The sequence below is a fragment of the Lygodium microphyllum genome, chromosome 29, assembly GCF_053477565.2.
Source record: "Lygodium microphyllum isolate KBCC chromosome 29, Lygodium_microphyllum_v1.1.10, whole genome shotgun sequence".
NCBI lineage: Eukaryota > Viridiplantae > Streptophyta > Polypodiopsida > Schizaeales > Lygodiaceae > Lygodium > Lygodium microphyllum.
The window spans coordinates 52,686,414-52,704,423 of record NC_141163.1 but is presented as its reverse complement, the minus strand read 5'-3'; the positions used below and the strand labels follow the sequence as shown (position 1 = coordinate 52,704,423).

The window sequence follows — 18,010 nt, the reverse complement described above, 5'->3', positions numbered from 1 at the left end:
AGTCTTATTAATAGAGTAACTGTGGATTCTGAAAGTAGATGGATAGCTATCCACTTTAAAGCGAATGAAGAATTTGCTATTGTGTCTTTGTATGCCCCCTGTTCTTCCCAAGAATGAACAGTGGTATGGACTTCTCTCATGCAGTTGCAGTGTCCACTAATCTTGGTTGGTGATTTTAATATGGTTGAAGAAATTACATACATGTATCTACAAAAGGGCCCTGTTATTAATGGGCAAGAGAAGGAGGCATGGTAGAGGATGGTCTCATTCCATGGACTGATTGATGTAAGTAACAATACTGGCTTCACATGGGCCAATAATAAAAAAGGTACAACCCTAAGAAAAGCCAGACTAGATAGGACTTAAGTTTTTCAGGTTTGCTCTCAACCTTCTCAAGCATAAGCTGTAAGGTAAGTAAATACTTAGTCCTTTCAAATCATTATCTAGTATCTTCTTGTTTCTCTTCAAATACTAAAATAGTTAGGGCTAGATGGTTCCATACGGATCCTGCCCTCTTTAAAGACCAAGGAATGATAGATCAAATAAAACAAATATGGGATTCTTCCTTTAAGAACTGCAGGTATCTAGCAAAAGCCTGGGCAGAAGCAATAAGGACTACACAAGCTGTCCTTAAAGCTGCCAAGCAAGAAAGGATAAAAAAAAGAAAACAAGAGAGAAGCTCTAAATATGCTCTTCTTAATGAATTAGAGAACCAAGTGGACCAAGGGAAGGAGGAAGTTCAAAACCACATCTTGGAAATTAAAAGAAGCTTAAGGAAGTTGGAAGAGGATGAAGCAGAGGCAATCTGATTGTATCTTCGAACATGGTGGGCTGGAAAAAGTGACAAACCCACAAAAGAGACGTTCAATACGTTAAAGAAAAAAAAAGATAGAGATCTAGTCCCCATGCTTTTGAAAAATGATGGTTTGGTTTCCTCAACCAAAGAGGAGAATCTAGAGACAGCCAGAGTATTCTTTGAAGAAATCTTTTCTTCACCTACTCAACAATCTCCAGAGACATTGCTGGCTGGGCCAAAATAGCAAGAATAAGACCTAAAGTAGTTCCACAATCCTTGGCAAGGATACTAGATTCTAATATTTTTGAGATAGAACTCTCGAGCACCATAGATAGCTTAGCTTATGGCAAGAGTCCAGGCCTAGATGGACTCCCAAAGAATTCTTCAAAGAGTACAAAAACTCTGTTTTGTCCCCTCTACTAATGGTACGGAAGGAGTCGGTAAAATTTGGTGCGCTACCTGCAGATATCAATCAGGGAGTGATTAAACTAATTCATAAGAGAGATGATAGGGCTAGTCTCTCCAACTGGAGACCAATAACATGCCTTTCATCAGCTTATAAAATATTTGCAAAAGTTTTGGCAAGAAGACTCAGCCCTCATCTAGATGGATGGCTGAGAAAAGAACAAAAAGGTTTTGTGAAGGGTAGATTTATCTTAGATGCCATTATCAGCCTTTGGGAGGGTTTTGAACATGCCCAAAAACAAAAACAAGACTTTTTATTCTTCAAAATTGATTTTGATAAGGCCTATGATTGGCTAGATTGGTGCTTTGTCTTACATTCGCTGCATGATATGGGCTTGGGGGGAAGGTTTATTAAGTATGTAAGTACATTATTTGGTAATGTGAGTGCTAAAGTGGCAATCAATGGAGATTTGTCTTCTCCTTTCCCCCTTTACAGGTCCATAAGACAAGGCTATCCACTGGCCCCTCTACTATTTGCAATAGCTTCAAATGCATTGGGCTGGCTAATTGAGGAGGAGATTGGTGCGCAGATCGGTCGCAGAATGCTCACATAGTGAATCCCGGAAGGTCCCCAAGAACAATGAACTCTACCTTTTTGCACAAAAAACAATGTAAAATCATGAACGACAAGAAGCAAGAGACCAATTGGGTTCAATCTCCCCCCATGCCTTGTGTGAGCGCTTTACAAAGCATGTATTTTATGTATATTTCCATCTTCATGTTCAATAATAGCCCAATTTACAAAAATATGACAAGCTTTTAGCTTTTGAGTTTGCTTTCTACAAAAATAGGAAATAAAGCTAATGGACGGTGCCCATAGAGTCTGGCACGCCCAATCCCAATGTCCAAATAGAAATAACATATCCGTGCGCATAGGCGCATACAAAATAATAATCAATAATCGATGTCTCAATAGACATAACAAAATATAGGCGTGGCGCCTATCAAAATATAATCCAAAGGTCGAATACTCGCTAGACTCCAATACTTTCCTCCGCCACTGCTGCTATCTCTACACATCAACTGAAGCATTCACAATCGTTAGTAAAATAATACGATTAAACCGACAAAAGTGAATACCTAGCAGTCTTCAGCTACATAAATAAATCAACTGGTTAGAAATAAATCCTAACCTTAATTTATTACGAGTGCGCACTCTAAACTCATAAACGTTTATTAATTTAATATGCATTTTGCGGAATCACCCGCTATGGAATCACCCACGTACACACTAAATTAATGAAACGCCCGAAAAGGACAGGCGTCCCCATCAACTTCTCGCACAAAGAATCCTCTTTGTGTATGAGCCCCGATCATCTAAGTTTACGGAATCCACCGTAAAACCTCACGGAATCCACCGTGGAATATGCCTCCTGGCATCATACCCCCGGGGTGGGATAGCAATTGACCTCAATTGCTATTAGCTCAATGTGGAGCTAACAGAGTGGGGAAAGTATTTAAGTCTCTAGCGTGCATCCATTGTGCTTCCTCTACAGGATGGTTCTTAAATTTTACTAGATATCTAGAATACCTTTGGCCAGTTCTAGTGGTCATGTAGTCAGTGTCTATGATGGCTTCTGGTTCAAGTATTTCAGTCTCTTCCTCTAATAAAGGTGGGTTTTCATAAACAGGGTGGATAGGTAATTAGCCTCTAAATGGTCTCAATAAACTAATGTGAAATGTATTGTGAATTTTCCAATGAGATGGTAATTCTAACTTGAATGCATTATCATTAATCTTATGAATGATTCTAAATGGTCCATAGAATCTAGGAGCTAATTTGACAACTGGATGTCTATCTACACTTTGTAGTCTACGTTTTTCTATTCTAAGCCAAACATAATCATCAACTTTGAAATTCATAGCTTGTCTTTTCTTGTTGGCTTGTTTGGTATATGATTGTTGGGCTTTAGCAATCATATCCTTAACCTCATCAAAAATACTGTTATGCATACTAGCAATATCATCAGCACTCTGAATTCTATTAGACAAAGATGCAACAGGTGTAGATAATCTATATCCATAAATGACTTCAAAAGGTGCTTTCTTTGTAGATGTGTGCGGTGTATTGTTGTATGCAAACTGTAATAAATGCAAATGAGTATCCCATGTTTGAGGTTTAGAGATAGTATATGCACGTAAAAGATCTAAAATGGTGCTGTTTGTGGCTTCTGTTTATCCATTTGTTTCTAGATGAAATGCAGATGAGAAATCAATCTTTGTGCCTAGATTTGTAAACAAGGTAATCCAAAAATTGTTACAGAATCTAGAATCACGATCTGAAATAATCACTTTTGGCAATCCATGGTTAGTAAAAACAATTTTCAAAAATAACTGTGCTACTTGTGATGCTGTTAAAGTTTTCTTACATGGAATGAAATATGCTTGCTTACTAAATCTATCTACAATTGTCCAAATCATGTCATGGTTAGATTTAGTATTTGGTAAACCAGTAATGAAATCCATAGATATATGTTCCCAAGGTTTAGATGGAATAGACAAAGGCATTAGTAATCCATACTGTTTACCATGATGTCTCTTTATTCTTTGACAAATCAAACATTCAGAAATGAAATTAGATACATCTACATCCATATGCGGCCAATAAAAATCTTTAGTTAATATGCGTAATGTAGATATGATACCTCTATGACCTTGATATGGGGGACAATGAATTTCATTCAAAACAAAAGATCGGAATGGAATAGTAACACACAGTCTCTTTTCAAAAAACATAAATCCATCATTATATGACAATGAATCAACAGGAATGAAATTATTTTGAACTAATTTTTGCCAATCAGAATGAAAAGTAATATCCTGGTGATATGTATCTTTCATAGCAATCAAAGAATCAAAAGATATGACAGAAATATTATGAATTGCAGGTCTTCTACTCAATGCATCAGCAACTACATTTTCTTTTCCAGGTTGGTATTGAATGATAGGATGAAAACTTTGAATGAAGGAAGCCCATTTGATATGTCGGTCAGAAATTTGGGGTTGGCTAAGTAAATGTCTAATGCTTTGCTGGTCGGTCTTTATCATGAATTCTAAACCCATTAAGTAGTGTTTCCACTGTTTTAATGCTTGTACAACTGCTAATAGTTCTTTGTCATAAGTGGAATATTTCAGCTTAGAGGGTTTCAGCTTAGAACTAGAATATGCTATTGGATGATTGTCTTGCATTAGTACGGCTCCTATTCCTGATCCGCTAGCATCGATCACAACTAGAAAGAATGGTCTATTAAAGTCAAGCAATTGTAGAACTGGGGCATTGATTAATGCACGTTTCAGTAAGTCGAAGGATTTCTGTTGAGTTTCAGTCCATTGATAAACAATTCCTTTCTTAAGAAGTTTGGTTAATGGTAAAGCAAGTAATGAAAAATTACGTCCTATAGAAACTAGCAAGACCAAGGAATGAGCGTAACTCATGCACGTTTTTAGGAACAGGCCAATGCAATATTGCATCAATTTTCTTAGGATCAACTTTAATTCCTTTTTTTGATACAATATGTCCTAAATATTCTATTTCTGTCTTAAAGAATTCACTCTTTTCAGGATTTGTAAACAATTGATTTTCTTTCAGTATTTGAAAAACTAATGATAAATGCTCATAATGCTCTTTTTCACTTTGACTAAACACCAAAATATCATCAAAGAAAACAATCACACAATACTGATATTTCAGAAAGATACGGTTCATCATTCTACTGAAAGTAGCAGGTGCATTAGTCAATCCGAATGGCATGACTAAGAATTCGTAATGGCCAAATCGTGTCCTGAATGCGGTCTTAAATATGTCAGATCTATCTAGCCTCACCTGATGATATCTAGACTTAAGGTCAATTTTACTAAATATAGAAGATCCTTGCAGTTTGTCCATAAGGTCATCAACTCTAGGTATAGGATACCTATTCTTTACAGTGATCTTATTTAATGCTCGGTAGTCAATACACATACGATAGGTATTATTCTTTTTCTTAACTAAGAGTGCAGGTGCACCGAATGGAGAACTGCTAGGTCGAATTAAACCTCTATTTAGTAATTCTTCAACTTGACTCTGGATTTCTTTTTGCTCTATTTGATTGTGCCTATATGGTGCTTTGCAAGGTGGTTGTGTGCCAGGGATTAAATCAATCTTATGGTCTTTTGGATGTGAAGGTGGTAAACCTGGTGGTAGGTCTTCTGCAAAACAGTCCTTAAAATATGCAAGAAATTCCTTATGCCTAGGGTGCATATGATTTTCCTTTGCTTACAATTCATTCACCCAAATGAGATATGATTTAGTACTCTTGCGTAGTGCACGTTTTGCTTGAGTATGCGAAAGCAGGGGAAAAATATTAGATGCACGCATACCGTATAATGTAATAGATTTTCCTTGAAAATTAATATTCATTGTGTGCGTGGAATAATCTATATTTGGATTATGCTGGTGTCTCCAAGGCATTCCTTAGATAATGTCGCTTGACTGTAATGGGACAACTAAGAAATTTCTTCTTTCAATGTATGAACCAATTTGAATCTCTAAATCTTGTACTTCTTGTGTGCCATTGTACCTAGTGCCTAAAAATGCAGCTTTTATGCGATAATGCGTAGGTACAGTTTGTAATTTCAATTCCTTTACCAATTTTGCTGAAATAAAGTCATGAGTACTACCGTCATCATGCAAGATAGTTCTTTCCTTTCCATGCACCAAACATTTCATAGTCAACAATGAATGTGGAGTGGGCATACCTGGTAAAGTGTCGGAAGTAGTAGTAGGATCATCCTCATCTTCAGTGAAATCTGGCATATCCTCATGCTCGTCTTCGTCCATGGCTCCAAGATAGTTGATATGTGCTGGTGGCTTCTTTGAATGACAAATTGCTACGAGATGCCCCGGCTGGTGACATTTATAACATACTATTGGCTTGGCTTTGGTTACATTATTTGCAATGGCTGGAAGTCTGGGTACATTTGGATTTGCTTGTGGAATAGACTTAGGATTTGGATTGACATTGGATGGTAATGCAGGTGGTTTAGCCCAATTCTTGCGAAAAGATGGTGATGAGAAACGACCTGGATTAAACCTTCTAAAATTGGAATTGAATTGTTTAGATCCATAATTACCATTGGCTTGGAATTGCTGTGGTTGTCTATCTCTTCCGCGTAACTTATCTTCAGTTTTGTGAGCTAAGGAGATGGCGTCTTCAAGGGTAGCAGGCTTGAACATGTTCACTTCAGCGTAGTAATGTCCAAGGAGTCCAGACATATACTTCCGCTTATGTGTCGTCTCTGGTACGTCTTCAAGCATGCGTAGCTGTATGAGTGCATTCCAAAAATGCTATGTATACTGTGGAATAGGCTCACGATCCCGTTGTTGAAGTAAATCCCATTGCTTGATAGCCTTCTCATGAAATTGCGGTGGAAGGAAATTCTGCATGAACTTCTTCTTGAAATCTTCCCAAGTAGCAGGACATTCTATGCTCTTGCGTACTACAGTCCACCAAAGTGATGCTCTGACTATCAGATGATTAGTAACACACTTGATTTTATCTTTTTCTGGATAAGTTTCCTCATGGAAATAGTCATCAAACTGGCTAATGAATGATAAAACAGTCTTTCCTTCTCGTATGCCATTGAAAGTGCGAAATTTGAAACTTCGTTTACTTATCTTTGATTCCTTGCGAATGGTTTGTGCTTCAAGAGTGGCGTCAATGGTACGTCGAATCAAATCTTCAGCTTGAGGTTCTTCTTTGTCAGTAGACGCTCTTTGTAGTTTTGTCAATTGCGCTTGCAATGCTTGCCTAGCCCTTCACTCTTCTTCCAATTGTAACATGATTAGATCTAGCTTTTGTTCCATGGTAGGCTCAGGTAAGTCGTCTTCAGTTATAGGATCATCCATATGTGGGGTCGTCATCCTGTAAAACTCAATAAACCTTTCTCACTCAAAATCAGGTTAGCGGGATGAGCGTAGCTCAAATTCAGGGTTACAAGGCTATGTATTTTTGGGTATTTCTTTCTCAATTTTTAGAAAATCTGCAATATTTTCGTCTTCGTTTGCTGAAAATACTTCAACGAACCTGTAGATAGGTAGAACACTTTGCCACGAACAACTTTCCAGTTCAGAGTTTTTGCGTAGGAACAAGCCTTCTAGGAGTTTTGAGCACTAGTCAGTTCTGACTCCAGTTGACTAGTCTGACTTGCAGAGTTGCAGACTTAGCCGACTTACAGAGTTGCAGACTTGCAGAACTTAGGCCGACTTGAGGAATTTGCAGGACTTGATTCCAATCGACTTGCAGAACTTGACTTCTAGTGCGCAGGACCTGGAGTTTGATGACTTTCTTGCCCTGTGTGACTTGCAGAAAGCTTGGCTTGACTTAAGAAAATTAAGCTTAATAAGCTTGATGATCAGTCGTCAGATTTCGTGGGGGGGGGGCCGTTTTTTTCATGTCACGAAAATTTCGAGCCTCCTCCAAATCAATCGATTGATTTACTTGTTGATGACCAAGCTTCTAAGCTTTCTCTTAAGCTTTTTGAAAGAAATAATTAGAAGAATAATGAAGCTTATCTCTGGTTTTTCCACGACTTGATGAAGGAGATGGATGCGTGGTCCTCCGCCTGCACAGCCTGGTCCTTCGCGATCTGACAGTAGAAACAGGGGTTCTTGATCGCCAGAAGTCTGCATGTATCAACGGTTCGCGATGAGATTGACTGTAGAGCCCGATCGTTCTTGGAGCTCCGCCTTCGCCTGAGATTGGTAGCGATTGGAAGCTCTTGATCTCAGCTTCGCTCTGATACCACTAGTGCGCAGATCGGTCGCAGAATGCTCACGTAGTGAATCCCGGAAGGTCCCCAAGAACAATGAACTCTACCTTTTTGCACAAAAAACAATGTAAAAGCATGAATGACAAGAAGCAAGAGACCAATTGGGTTCAATCTCCCCCCATGCCTTGTGTGAGCGCTTCACAAAGCATGTATTTTATGTATATTTCCATCTTCATGCTCAATAATAGCACAATTTACAAAAATATGACAAGCTTTTAGCTTTTGAGTTTGCTTTCTACAAAAATAGGAAATAAAGCTAATGGACGGTGCCCATAGAGTTTGGCACGCCCAATCTCAATGTCCAAATAGAAATAACATATCCGTGCGCATAGGTGCATACAAAATAATAATCAATAATCGAGGTCTCAATAGACATAACAAAATATAGGCGTGGCGCCTATCAAAATATAATCCAAAGGTCGAATACTCGCTAGACTCCAATACTTTCCTCCTCCACTGCTGCTATCTCTACACATCAACTGAAGCATTCACAATCGTTAGTAAAATAATACAATTAAACCGACAAAAGTGAATACCTAGCAATCTTCAGCTACATAAATAAATCAACTGGTTAGAAATAAATCCTAACCTTAATTTATTATGAGTGTGCACTCTAAACTCATAAACGTTTATTAATTTAATATGCATTTTGCGGAATCACCCGCTATGGAATCACCCACGTACACACTAAATTAGTGAAACGCCCGAAAAGGACAGGCGTCCCCATCAACTTCTCGCACAAAGAATCCTCTTTGTGTATGAGCCCCGGTCATCTAAGTTTACGGAATCCACCGTAAAACCTCACGGAATCCACCGTGGAATATGCCTCCTGGCATCAGAGATTAAAGAGGGAAGACTCAAAGAAATCAAACTTCCTAACAAATACTCCCTTATGGCTGATTGATGCAGGATGCAAGGAGTTGGAAGAAGGCAAAGTCTTCAGGCTTCTTGGAATTCCAATGGGCTTTGGAGTTTCATTGAAACAAAGATGGGAATGGGTGCTAAATAAAGTCAAAAAGAAGCTTGACTATCTCAATGGACTCCAGTGCTCATTTGCTGGCAGAATGGTGGTATTGAAGCATATCCTTATCCCCTCCACAATCTATTTCTTAGCTTGCTGGAGACCTTCAAAAGCTGGAATCAAAAAGCTGGAGGCTCTTGCAAGAAATTTTTTATGGTTAGGAAGCAGTGAACAATTTAAAATTCCAAAGGTAGCATGGGAAGACTGCACTTTGCCAAAGGAAATGGGAGGTTTGGGACTCCCAAACTTGGACAAGATTGCCAATAAGATGGCATCAAAATGGATTCCAAGAACATTCCAATATGAAAATGAAGACTGGTCTATCCTCATCAAGGCCAGCTACAGGAGTTTCTCTCTCTCAACCTACCCAAGATGGAGGGAGATGGATCCATTGACAGTTGCTTTCAGTCAAGCTAAAGTAAAAGTAAAAGGCTGTTCAGATATGATGAGAAGCATCTAGACCTCATGGTTTACTTTTAAAGATTAGGTTGGCATTTCTTCAATCAGCAACTTCACTCTTCCATGGAGTGTCTTTGACTCAATTTGGCTCAGCATATTCCATGGACTAGTGGAGGAGGAACAAACCCTGGGTGCATACAAAATGTTCAAGAAAGGAATCCAACAATGGTTAGGCATTTGGGATTACATCAGAGGTGATTGGAAAGATCCAAATACTCTAATGAATCAGTATAACTTGACTGAAGAAGAACTCACCCTGCTGATGCAGAGAAGAAACAAATGGGGACCCCACATCTACCGTGCAATTTAGATAAACAAAGAGTTTAATATTAGAGAGATATGTTGGTTAAATGATAAACCACTGCTACCTATTCAAGAGAGGAAGGACTTACCCAGCAAATTGGTCAAAAAACTAAATAGGAGATGGCACATCAATTGGAATCATCATCAGTGAAACTAGAGATTTGTCATAATCTGGATTCCCAGCATCCAACCAAAAAAATCCAACCTTCTGTGGTTGATTTAGTTGAAAGTTGTTTGGACAGCCTCTAGGGCCAAAAAATTAGGATTAGGCACAAGCTTATGCCCTCGATGCCAAAAAGATTGTTTCAGGTCAAGAGTCAAAGAAATCAAATAGCCATGGACTTTAGCAAACATCCCTCAGCCAAGAAGAAAAAGAAGGAGGACCCATATGAAGGACTTGGCATCGAGATGAGGAAGTTCTTTATCCATGAAGAAAGGAGAAGGAAAATGGAGCACAGAGAAACATGGTTCCTTGAAATGTTTCAAAAATCCACTGCTGACATGCTTGATGTAATGGAAAAACAAGTCTGAACATGTAAAGACAAGCCAAGTTATTGTAAAGAACTACTAGTCTACTAAGTTAGATAAGTCTAGGTGGGACTCCTGCTAAAACCCACATTTTGTAATACTTTTACCTTTACTTTATTTCCAATACAACTTCTCGTTTTCACAAAAAAAAAACGGGGAAAAGGAGATGGAGGTGTCGATCTATAGTTATCATTGATGTATGGCTGACCAAGTAATCATATTGAGAAGCAATCATATTAAATCATATGATAGTGGACAGTGGTTGATGAGCATGGTGTCACTTGGCCGTTCATGGCCATCATGTTCTGCGGCTTGTCGGGTGTGCGATAACGCTTCATCGTCCCCGTCCTTCCAGCCAAAGCAATCGTGGCCAGCATCCAGTCGCCCCATTCCACTTGGCTCTATTGCAGTCCATGGAAGCAGAAGGCAGCAGCAGCCAACAGTCTCACGGAGGAGATTCTCTACAGCCAAACCGAAGAGAAGCAATGGCGGAGAAGCTGCTCAGCAGAGCAAAAAGGAAACCCTAGACCTTCAACCAGCAAGGGCAGAAGAGGAGGAGGTTGAGGAGGCGGATGCTCAGAAAGAGGGCAGTCCACTAAACAGAGCTGAGCTGCAGGAGAAGATATCGAAGCTCCTCTCGAATGCGCAGAGATCGAAGCGAGAGGGCTCTTCCTTTCGGCCTCGTTTCAGCTTGGGTGTAGACTTTGGGGATGTCCGCACAGGCGTCGCTGTCAGCAGAGGCTATGCCCCGAGGCCCGTCGAAGTATTCTACACATTCTCTTGACTCATAATGTTCCTGCATTTCACGCTATCTATGCCTTAACATCTCCTTCGATTATCTGAATGATGCAATTGAATCCTGTTCAGAGTACCATGGCCAAGCTCATTCGAATAGAAAGTTTGCATATTTTTACTTCCAAAACCTCAAACAATGCAATCAAACAATTGAGTATGAATTTTGCTTTTTTGATTGCAAAACCTTAAACAATGCAATGAACTCCTGTTCGAAGAACTATGGCCAAGCTCAATTGAGTAGGAATTTTGCATGTTTGATTGCAAAACCTCAAACAGTGCAATTGAATCCTGTTCCGAATACTATGGCCAAGGTCAACTGAGTAGGAATTTGGCATTTATTTGATTGCAAAACCTCAAACTTCAATGAAGTAGGAAATTTACCTTTCTTAAATTTTTGATCGCAAAACCTCAAACAATCCTGTTCGGAGTACTATGACCAAGGGCAACCCACTAGGAATCTTGCATTTTTTAATTGCAAAATCTCAAACTTCAATTGAGTTGGAATTTTGCTTTTAAAAAAAATTGCAAAACCTCACACAATGCAATTGAATCCTGTTCGGAGTACTATGCCAAAGCTCAATTGTGTAGGAGTTTTGCATTTCTTTGATTTGCAAAACCTCAAACTTCAGGAAACTAAGTGCCAATTCCAATATTATTTTGTGTTTTTCCCCACTGATCAGGAATTTCACATTCCCTCTCTTGCAAAAGTCTGAGCTTCAATTGTTAGATTTGAGTATTGTTTTGCGATGGTGGCTTCATGTGTGGCCCAGCTCAATCAATCAGGAACTTTACATCTTTTTCTCCAAAGCACAGTTCAATTGATCAGGACTTTTACAAATCTTGTTTCTTGTCAACCCCAAGCAAGCTTCAGATTCTTAAATGATGAAGTATGGATTTCAATACTATTTTTGAATCGAGGGACTTTCCATTGTTTTTGTCTTGCAAACTTGGGACTCTATAAATCATTAAGTGCAAACCTTTCATATTTCCAATTCATGGGGAACTTTGCACTTGTTTCTCTTGCAAACCTCATTACTGGGTTTTGCTAGGTTGTAGAGCTTCAAGGACCCAAGTTAGAGGCTCGTCTTATTGATATTGCTGCAAAAGAGGTAGTTTACGTTCCTGAACTTGTTCAGACTCATTTCCTTTTTCTGTGTTATATTATGTTTGTGTCACAATTGTGAACGTAAACATGCCATAGAGAAACTAATGAGAATGCTGTGTATCCATGTAGCAGTTGGCAGATGAATTCATTATTGGTCTTCCAAAGTCAAATACTGGGTTAGAATCTCATCAATGCAACAAGGTTCGCTGTTTTGCAGGCAGGCTCGCAGTTCGAGCTGCCTATCGGTAAGAGCCAAAATCTAAGTTTTCATTTCAGAAACATGAGTTTGCTCTATTTTATCCCTTGCTCATAATAGTGTTGTTCCAATGTATTTTGCTTTCAACATCCAAGTGCTAATGAATTATCATATGTATAAGAAAGGCCTTAGGTGTCATCTGCTAACCTAATTAAGTGCTGAGATTTCTTCATATCTGGTGAATTGAAGAAGATAATGCAAGAAAGTATGCAATCACTAATGACTTAAACCCAAATGCCAACTTTAAATGATTGCACCATATTTAAGCATACTTCAATCTTCAGCTTGAGTTGACTTCACCATGAGATCAGGTCAGACTATATCATGAAGGATGACCGGTTTAGGAGTGTCCATCAGATTGATTAAAGCTTGCCGGAGTCTCTTAACTATATATGTGTGTGTGTGTGTGTGTGTGTATGTACACACACACACACACACACACATTTCTAGGTAGAGGATCAAAGTAGTGGCACACTATCATAGGAGATGGTACACTGACTTGTACCCAACTACTTACCTGATGGATCTATGGAAATATTGGACCTATGAGAGGAGGCCCCTTCTGAGACTATAAAGGGATATTGGTGAGTGGGTTTGGAGAGACCTATTCCTGGATAGACCATGCGATGTAGCCTTCTTTGGATACAGTACTAGGTTGTTGTGAAGGATGTAGATGAGTAGGATTATTGTAATGCTAGCAATCACTTATCATTGGCACAGATATGGTATCTTTGGACCCTTCTTGAAAATTTTTTCCCAATCCACCTGAACTTGACATGGGTGAGATTAACACCTATGCTCTTATTACCTCTTTCTTTTAAGACATATTTGGCTTCTTGTTGCCTTTGATGATCGAGCAAAGTGACGTATCGATGGATGGCAATATTACTACCAAGATGACCCTAGACATCTATGAATAGGCTTGCAATCAAGGAACTGTGCTGTCCTTCAAGGTTTATCGCGCCTGGTGCAAATTATATAGTTCACATTGGAATCCAATAGCAAGTTGTCTTTCTTTTCCAGCATCCATGTGTGAAACATGTCTATACCTCTAACCATATAGAAGTGCTCAATAATCTTGGTTAAGAACTTAACTTCATTGAAGTGAGAGAACTTGAGAGACAACTCTTTTCAAGTTAGGGCCAATAGATCCTACTCCATTGCACTTGCTCCTTTAAGCACTAGAGAGTCAACTCATTGAACATTTCTTGTCTTGGTCCAAGTCTCCCCACCTTAAAAGGGGATGGAAAGTACAAGAGATGGATAGCAGCATATGTGGAATATAAGTTTTGGTAGAGAGAAATGTTGAATCGAAGAAATAGGATAAAGATTGGCTTGGCCTCACCTAGTCATAGATCTTGTAATGAGAATGAGCAACAAAAGTGGAAGAATCACTAGTCTTGAACATTGAAAAGAATAAAAATTGAAAAAGAGAGGTACTTGGCTTAGTCGTGGCAGCACTCTAGTAGCATGTGTGAGATAGGGAGAGTTAGAGAAGACCTAGAGATAGTCTATGGGATCGTCCCGTAGCTTAGGAGGTCTAGAGGAGAGACCTTAGAATGATCTTGTGAGAGGGCACAGAGGAAAGGAACAGTGAGCATGGAGTGAAAGAGAAGAAGGAGACAGACGGAGCGTAGTGAACTAAAGGAACAAAATTGAATGATGCTACGCTAGTCTCAATCAGCCCCTATACACAGTTTTGAGCATGAGAGGGGGTGCTAGACAGAGGTAGGAGAAGATTATGACAATGAGGAGGGCTGGCAAAGGAACTAAGCAGATGACAATGGAGGGGTAGACGGCCATAATCAGGAGAAAATGCTGAAATTGGCCAACCTCCATTTAATGCAGAGATAAGATTTGCCCATGTGCTTGATAAAATCCATCTTGTCTCTGGCAATAAGTGCTTGCTTGGAAATGAAGCAAACAAGCCACTAAGTGACCAACATAGTGAAGTATTTGTTAGTAGTCATGTTTGTCTGCACTATCATCTCTTGCCTATGAGCCCGAGTTTGAGTCTGACGGGGACATTAGGAGCTTTGACATGTTATCGTGTGCATTGACGGAGGAGGCAACTCATTCTAGAGTATGGATTTCTTCTTCCAGTCGAGTTTTGTGTGCCTTTCTTGCATTTCCAATCAGTTTCCAACCCTTGCCAGTAATTGCCTGGCTGCCTAGGCCATGCCATCATTTTTTGGATTTTTTAATGCAGTCGGATTGCATTTATTGCAATTCCAAGCTATTTTCAGCAGGTCGACCAGATTTAGAGACAATTTACGGCAGGTTGGCCAGATTTGGAGATCTGCAGCTATTTATAGCCGTGTCCACTCCTCACTTTGGCATTCATCTTCTGTAGGTTGCTCCTTTGACTCCAGCATACTCCTTTGTCTTTAGTGCTGCTAGTGTTGAAACCAGCCTTCCTTCTTGGAAAGGGTGGTAATTCCTTGATTAAGCACTTAACTACAACAATCAACAAATGAATATAACTTGAAATGCACAAATTACCTTAATAATCTCGAACATTGGACACCCTATTGACCCCAAAATTGGTGCCCCTTTCAGTATTTTATTTAACTTGATTGCTAATGGAATGAGTACAAGCTGAGATTCATAATCTTCTTTGTTGTTCCAAAAGGTCTCTTTGCTGTAGCAACAATCAACAAATCAATTCGGGCCAATTGCCCCTTGATTTTTCACCTAGGACTTGCACAAATGGAACCACTAATTGGCCAAATACTGCCCTAAATTACAATGGATGGGCTGGCATTTGAATTCCTTGACAATCACACAAATTTTAGGTGCTTCACTGTGTATTGAGGCTCCACCATTAGTGGAGGAGGAGATTGCTTCACCACTGGATTCAGTCGTTTTGTTGGCACCAGTGGATATTCCAAAGACTTTAATGGAGGTAGAGCGGTGAGGGGAGTATAGGCCTCCTCCTCATTGGGCACGTGATACACTTCGTAATATGGGGATTGAGGGAGTCCTTGAGGAGAGGTAGCTGTAGGATGGCCTATGGCGATCTTGGAGGAACTAGGCATGCTCCATTGAGCTTGTTTGTAGTAACTATTGTTTGTTGTCTTCTGCCATGGAGGATAAAGAGCCCACTTCCATGAAGGAGGCTTTGTAGTCATAGCATTGGAAAAAGGAGATGGAGTAGAAGTTGGATGTGATTGAGTGAATTGTCGCTTGGGATCTTGTGCCTTGGGTTGCTCATAGGAAGGTAATTGGAGTGAAATGGGTCTTTGAGACGAAGTACCATTGTGATGGCACTATGGATAAGCACAAGGCATGGCTCGTTGTTGCAAAGGGCTTTGCACAGTGGTCGGGGGTGGATTTCCATGACACCTTTGCACCTGTAGCTTGGATGGCTACCATTAGGGCCATTGTTGCCTAAGCGAGCCATAGGAGATGGCCGGTTTATTAGCTTGATGTGAAGTCTGCTTTCCGTAGTGGAGATTTGAAGGAGGAGATCTAAGCAGCCCCTTGGCTTTTCCTCAACTAAGTGGCAAGGTGTATAAGTTAAAGGAGGCTCTTTATAGCCTCACACAGACTTCATGTGCTTGGAATGAGAAGATAGACTTCACATGCTTGGAATGAGAAGATAGACTAATTTCTTGAAGGAAAGTTAGAGTATTGGTGTTCCGCTTTTGATCTCCAATTGTATGCTCCCACCTCGGCTGGAGGACACATGTTGTTCGTACTTTATATGGATGATCTCATCTTGACAGGTAACCATACCCAGAAGGTTAAGCAAACAAAGGAGGCTCTACACAAGATGTTCGAGATGATGAATATGGGCCTTTTCCACTTCTTTCTAGGTCATGAGATTTGACAGACTCCGAGGGAGATTTTCATCTCCCAACAATGGTATGCGCAAGAGCTTTTGACTATGTATGAGATGGAGGGGTGTAAGGCTATTTCTACTCATATGGATTTGAACTGGAAGGCTATGGCCCATGTAGATTCATTGGAGGCGAATGCTACCTACTATAGGTAGTTGATTGGGTCGTTGAGATGGCTCCTTAATACTTAGATTGATTTGTGTTTTCTTGTAGGTTTACTTGTAGGGTTCATGAGCAAACCCAAGCTGGTTCATTGGAAGGCTAGTATGAGGATTTTGCGTTTCTTGAGGGGGACCCTTGATCTAGGTATTTATTGTCCACTAGATTAAGGAGATTCAACCTTGGTTCTACAAGGCTGGATGGCTTCAAATTGGGTTGAAGATGTTGACCAGAGGGGTCAACAACATGTTATTGCTTTACTTTGGGTAGCAGCTCACTGTTGCCCTATCATCTATGGAAGTGGAGTACCAAGTAGCCTCTTCTACCACATGTGAGACAATGTGGCTTTGGTGATTGTTAGGAGAGTTTGGCGATCCTCACATAGGTCCTACTACATTGCGTTGCGACAATGAGAGTTGCATTGCTTTGGCATGGAATCCCGTATTTCATACTAAGTCCAAGCACATTGAGATACAATACCACTTCATTCAGGAGAAGATCTTGCATGAGACCATTGATGTGGTTTACTTCAAGACAAAGGAAAACTCGACAGATTTATTTACAAAGCCTCTACCTAAGGCCATTCTTTGACAACACTGAAGATCCCTGAGCCGTATGCCCCGTCTAGGATCTGGGAGGGGGTGTCAGAGATTTATTCACCCCCTGGACAGGCATTGTTAGGATACTGCTGTACAGCTAGTTCTCTCGGGCACAGTTATGTATTTCCTTTTTACCAAGTTGGACAGTTCTACGCAGTCTACAGGTCATTACCAGCTTTAGTCGACAATCGAGCAGGTTTACTAGGTTGCGCAGGTTGCCACATGGCAACAGGCAGATTTGCACAGCATTTTTGTCATTATTTTATTCAGTGATTGCAGTTTGCTAGCAATCGGTTGGCAGCAGTTGGCCAGTTTTAAACTGGCTGACTTGATTATTTTATTGTTTTTCTGCATGACTATTTATAGGCAGCCTGCTTTGGTCATCCCACTTGTTTGTTTTTAGGTGGAGAGAGAGATCAGCTTGTGGAGATACTTTGACAACCCGTTTGAACATCTGTCCTATTCATTTCAGCATTTATTTACTGCAGATTTTGCGTTCTATTGTTTCCTCTCTCTCCCTCTTCTCTCGTGTTCATTGTCTTTCAGTCTTGTCCATACGCTTCTACATGTGCTCCACTTTGACAGATGTAGGTACATTGTCCTAGATGGGAGTTGATTGTCAGCATCATTGATTGGATCATTTGGGCTACAGGGTGTAGCCAAGTTATTGACCTTCAAGATGTCTCTACTATAGTGGCTTTTGCTAGGTTTGGAGAGACTATCATATTCTTTGTGGGAGATGGGAAGTATCTATTTTCTCATGTTTCCTACACGTGTACACTTGTATATAGAGAGAGCTCTAGCTTCAATGTTTTTTGGCTTAGTTGACCCCTTGTCCCATTGGGGTGAGTTCCCACTTGGTAGGCTTTTTT

The 18,010-nt window shown here is 40.0% G+C and overlaps 1 protein-coding gene across 7 annotated transcripts in view; it reads left to right on the top strand.

The window, feature by feature from the left end:
* The first annotated feature begins 10,583 nt into the window (after window positions 1-10,583).
* LOC148010626 (Polynucleotidyl transferase, ribonuclease H-like superfamily protein) overlaps window positions 10,584-18,010 on the top strand; it is a 50,340-nt gene continuing 42,913 nt past the window's right edge. For 2 of the 7 annotated variants that reach the window (XM_087672020.1, XM_087672021.1), the window contains exons 1-3: window positions 10,585-11,145; window positions 12,227-12,286; window positions 12,412-12,527. In XM_087672020.1, coding sequence (XP_087528146.1) covers window positions 10,648-11,145; window positions 12,227-12,286; window positions 12,412-12,527 — 674 coding nt within the window. In that variant the 5' untranslated portion in view covers window positions 10,585-10,647. Of the gene's footprint in view, window positions 11,146-12,226; window positions 12,287-12,411; window positions 12,528-18,010 lie in introns of all 7 variants that reach the window. The other 5 variants (XM_087672024.1, XM_087672023.1, XM_087672026.1 and 2 more) reach the window with 3 other exon arrangements.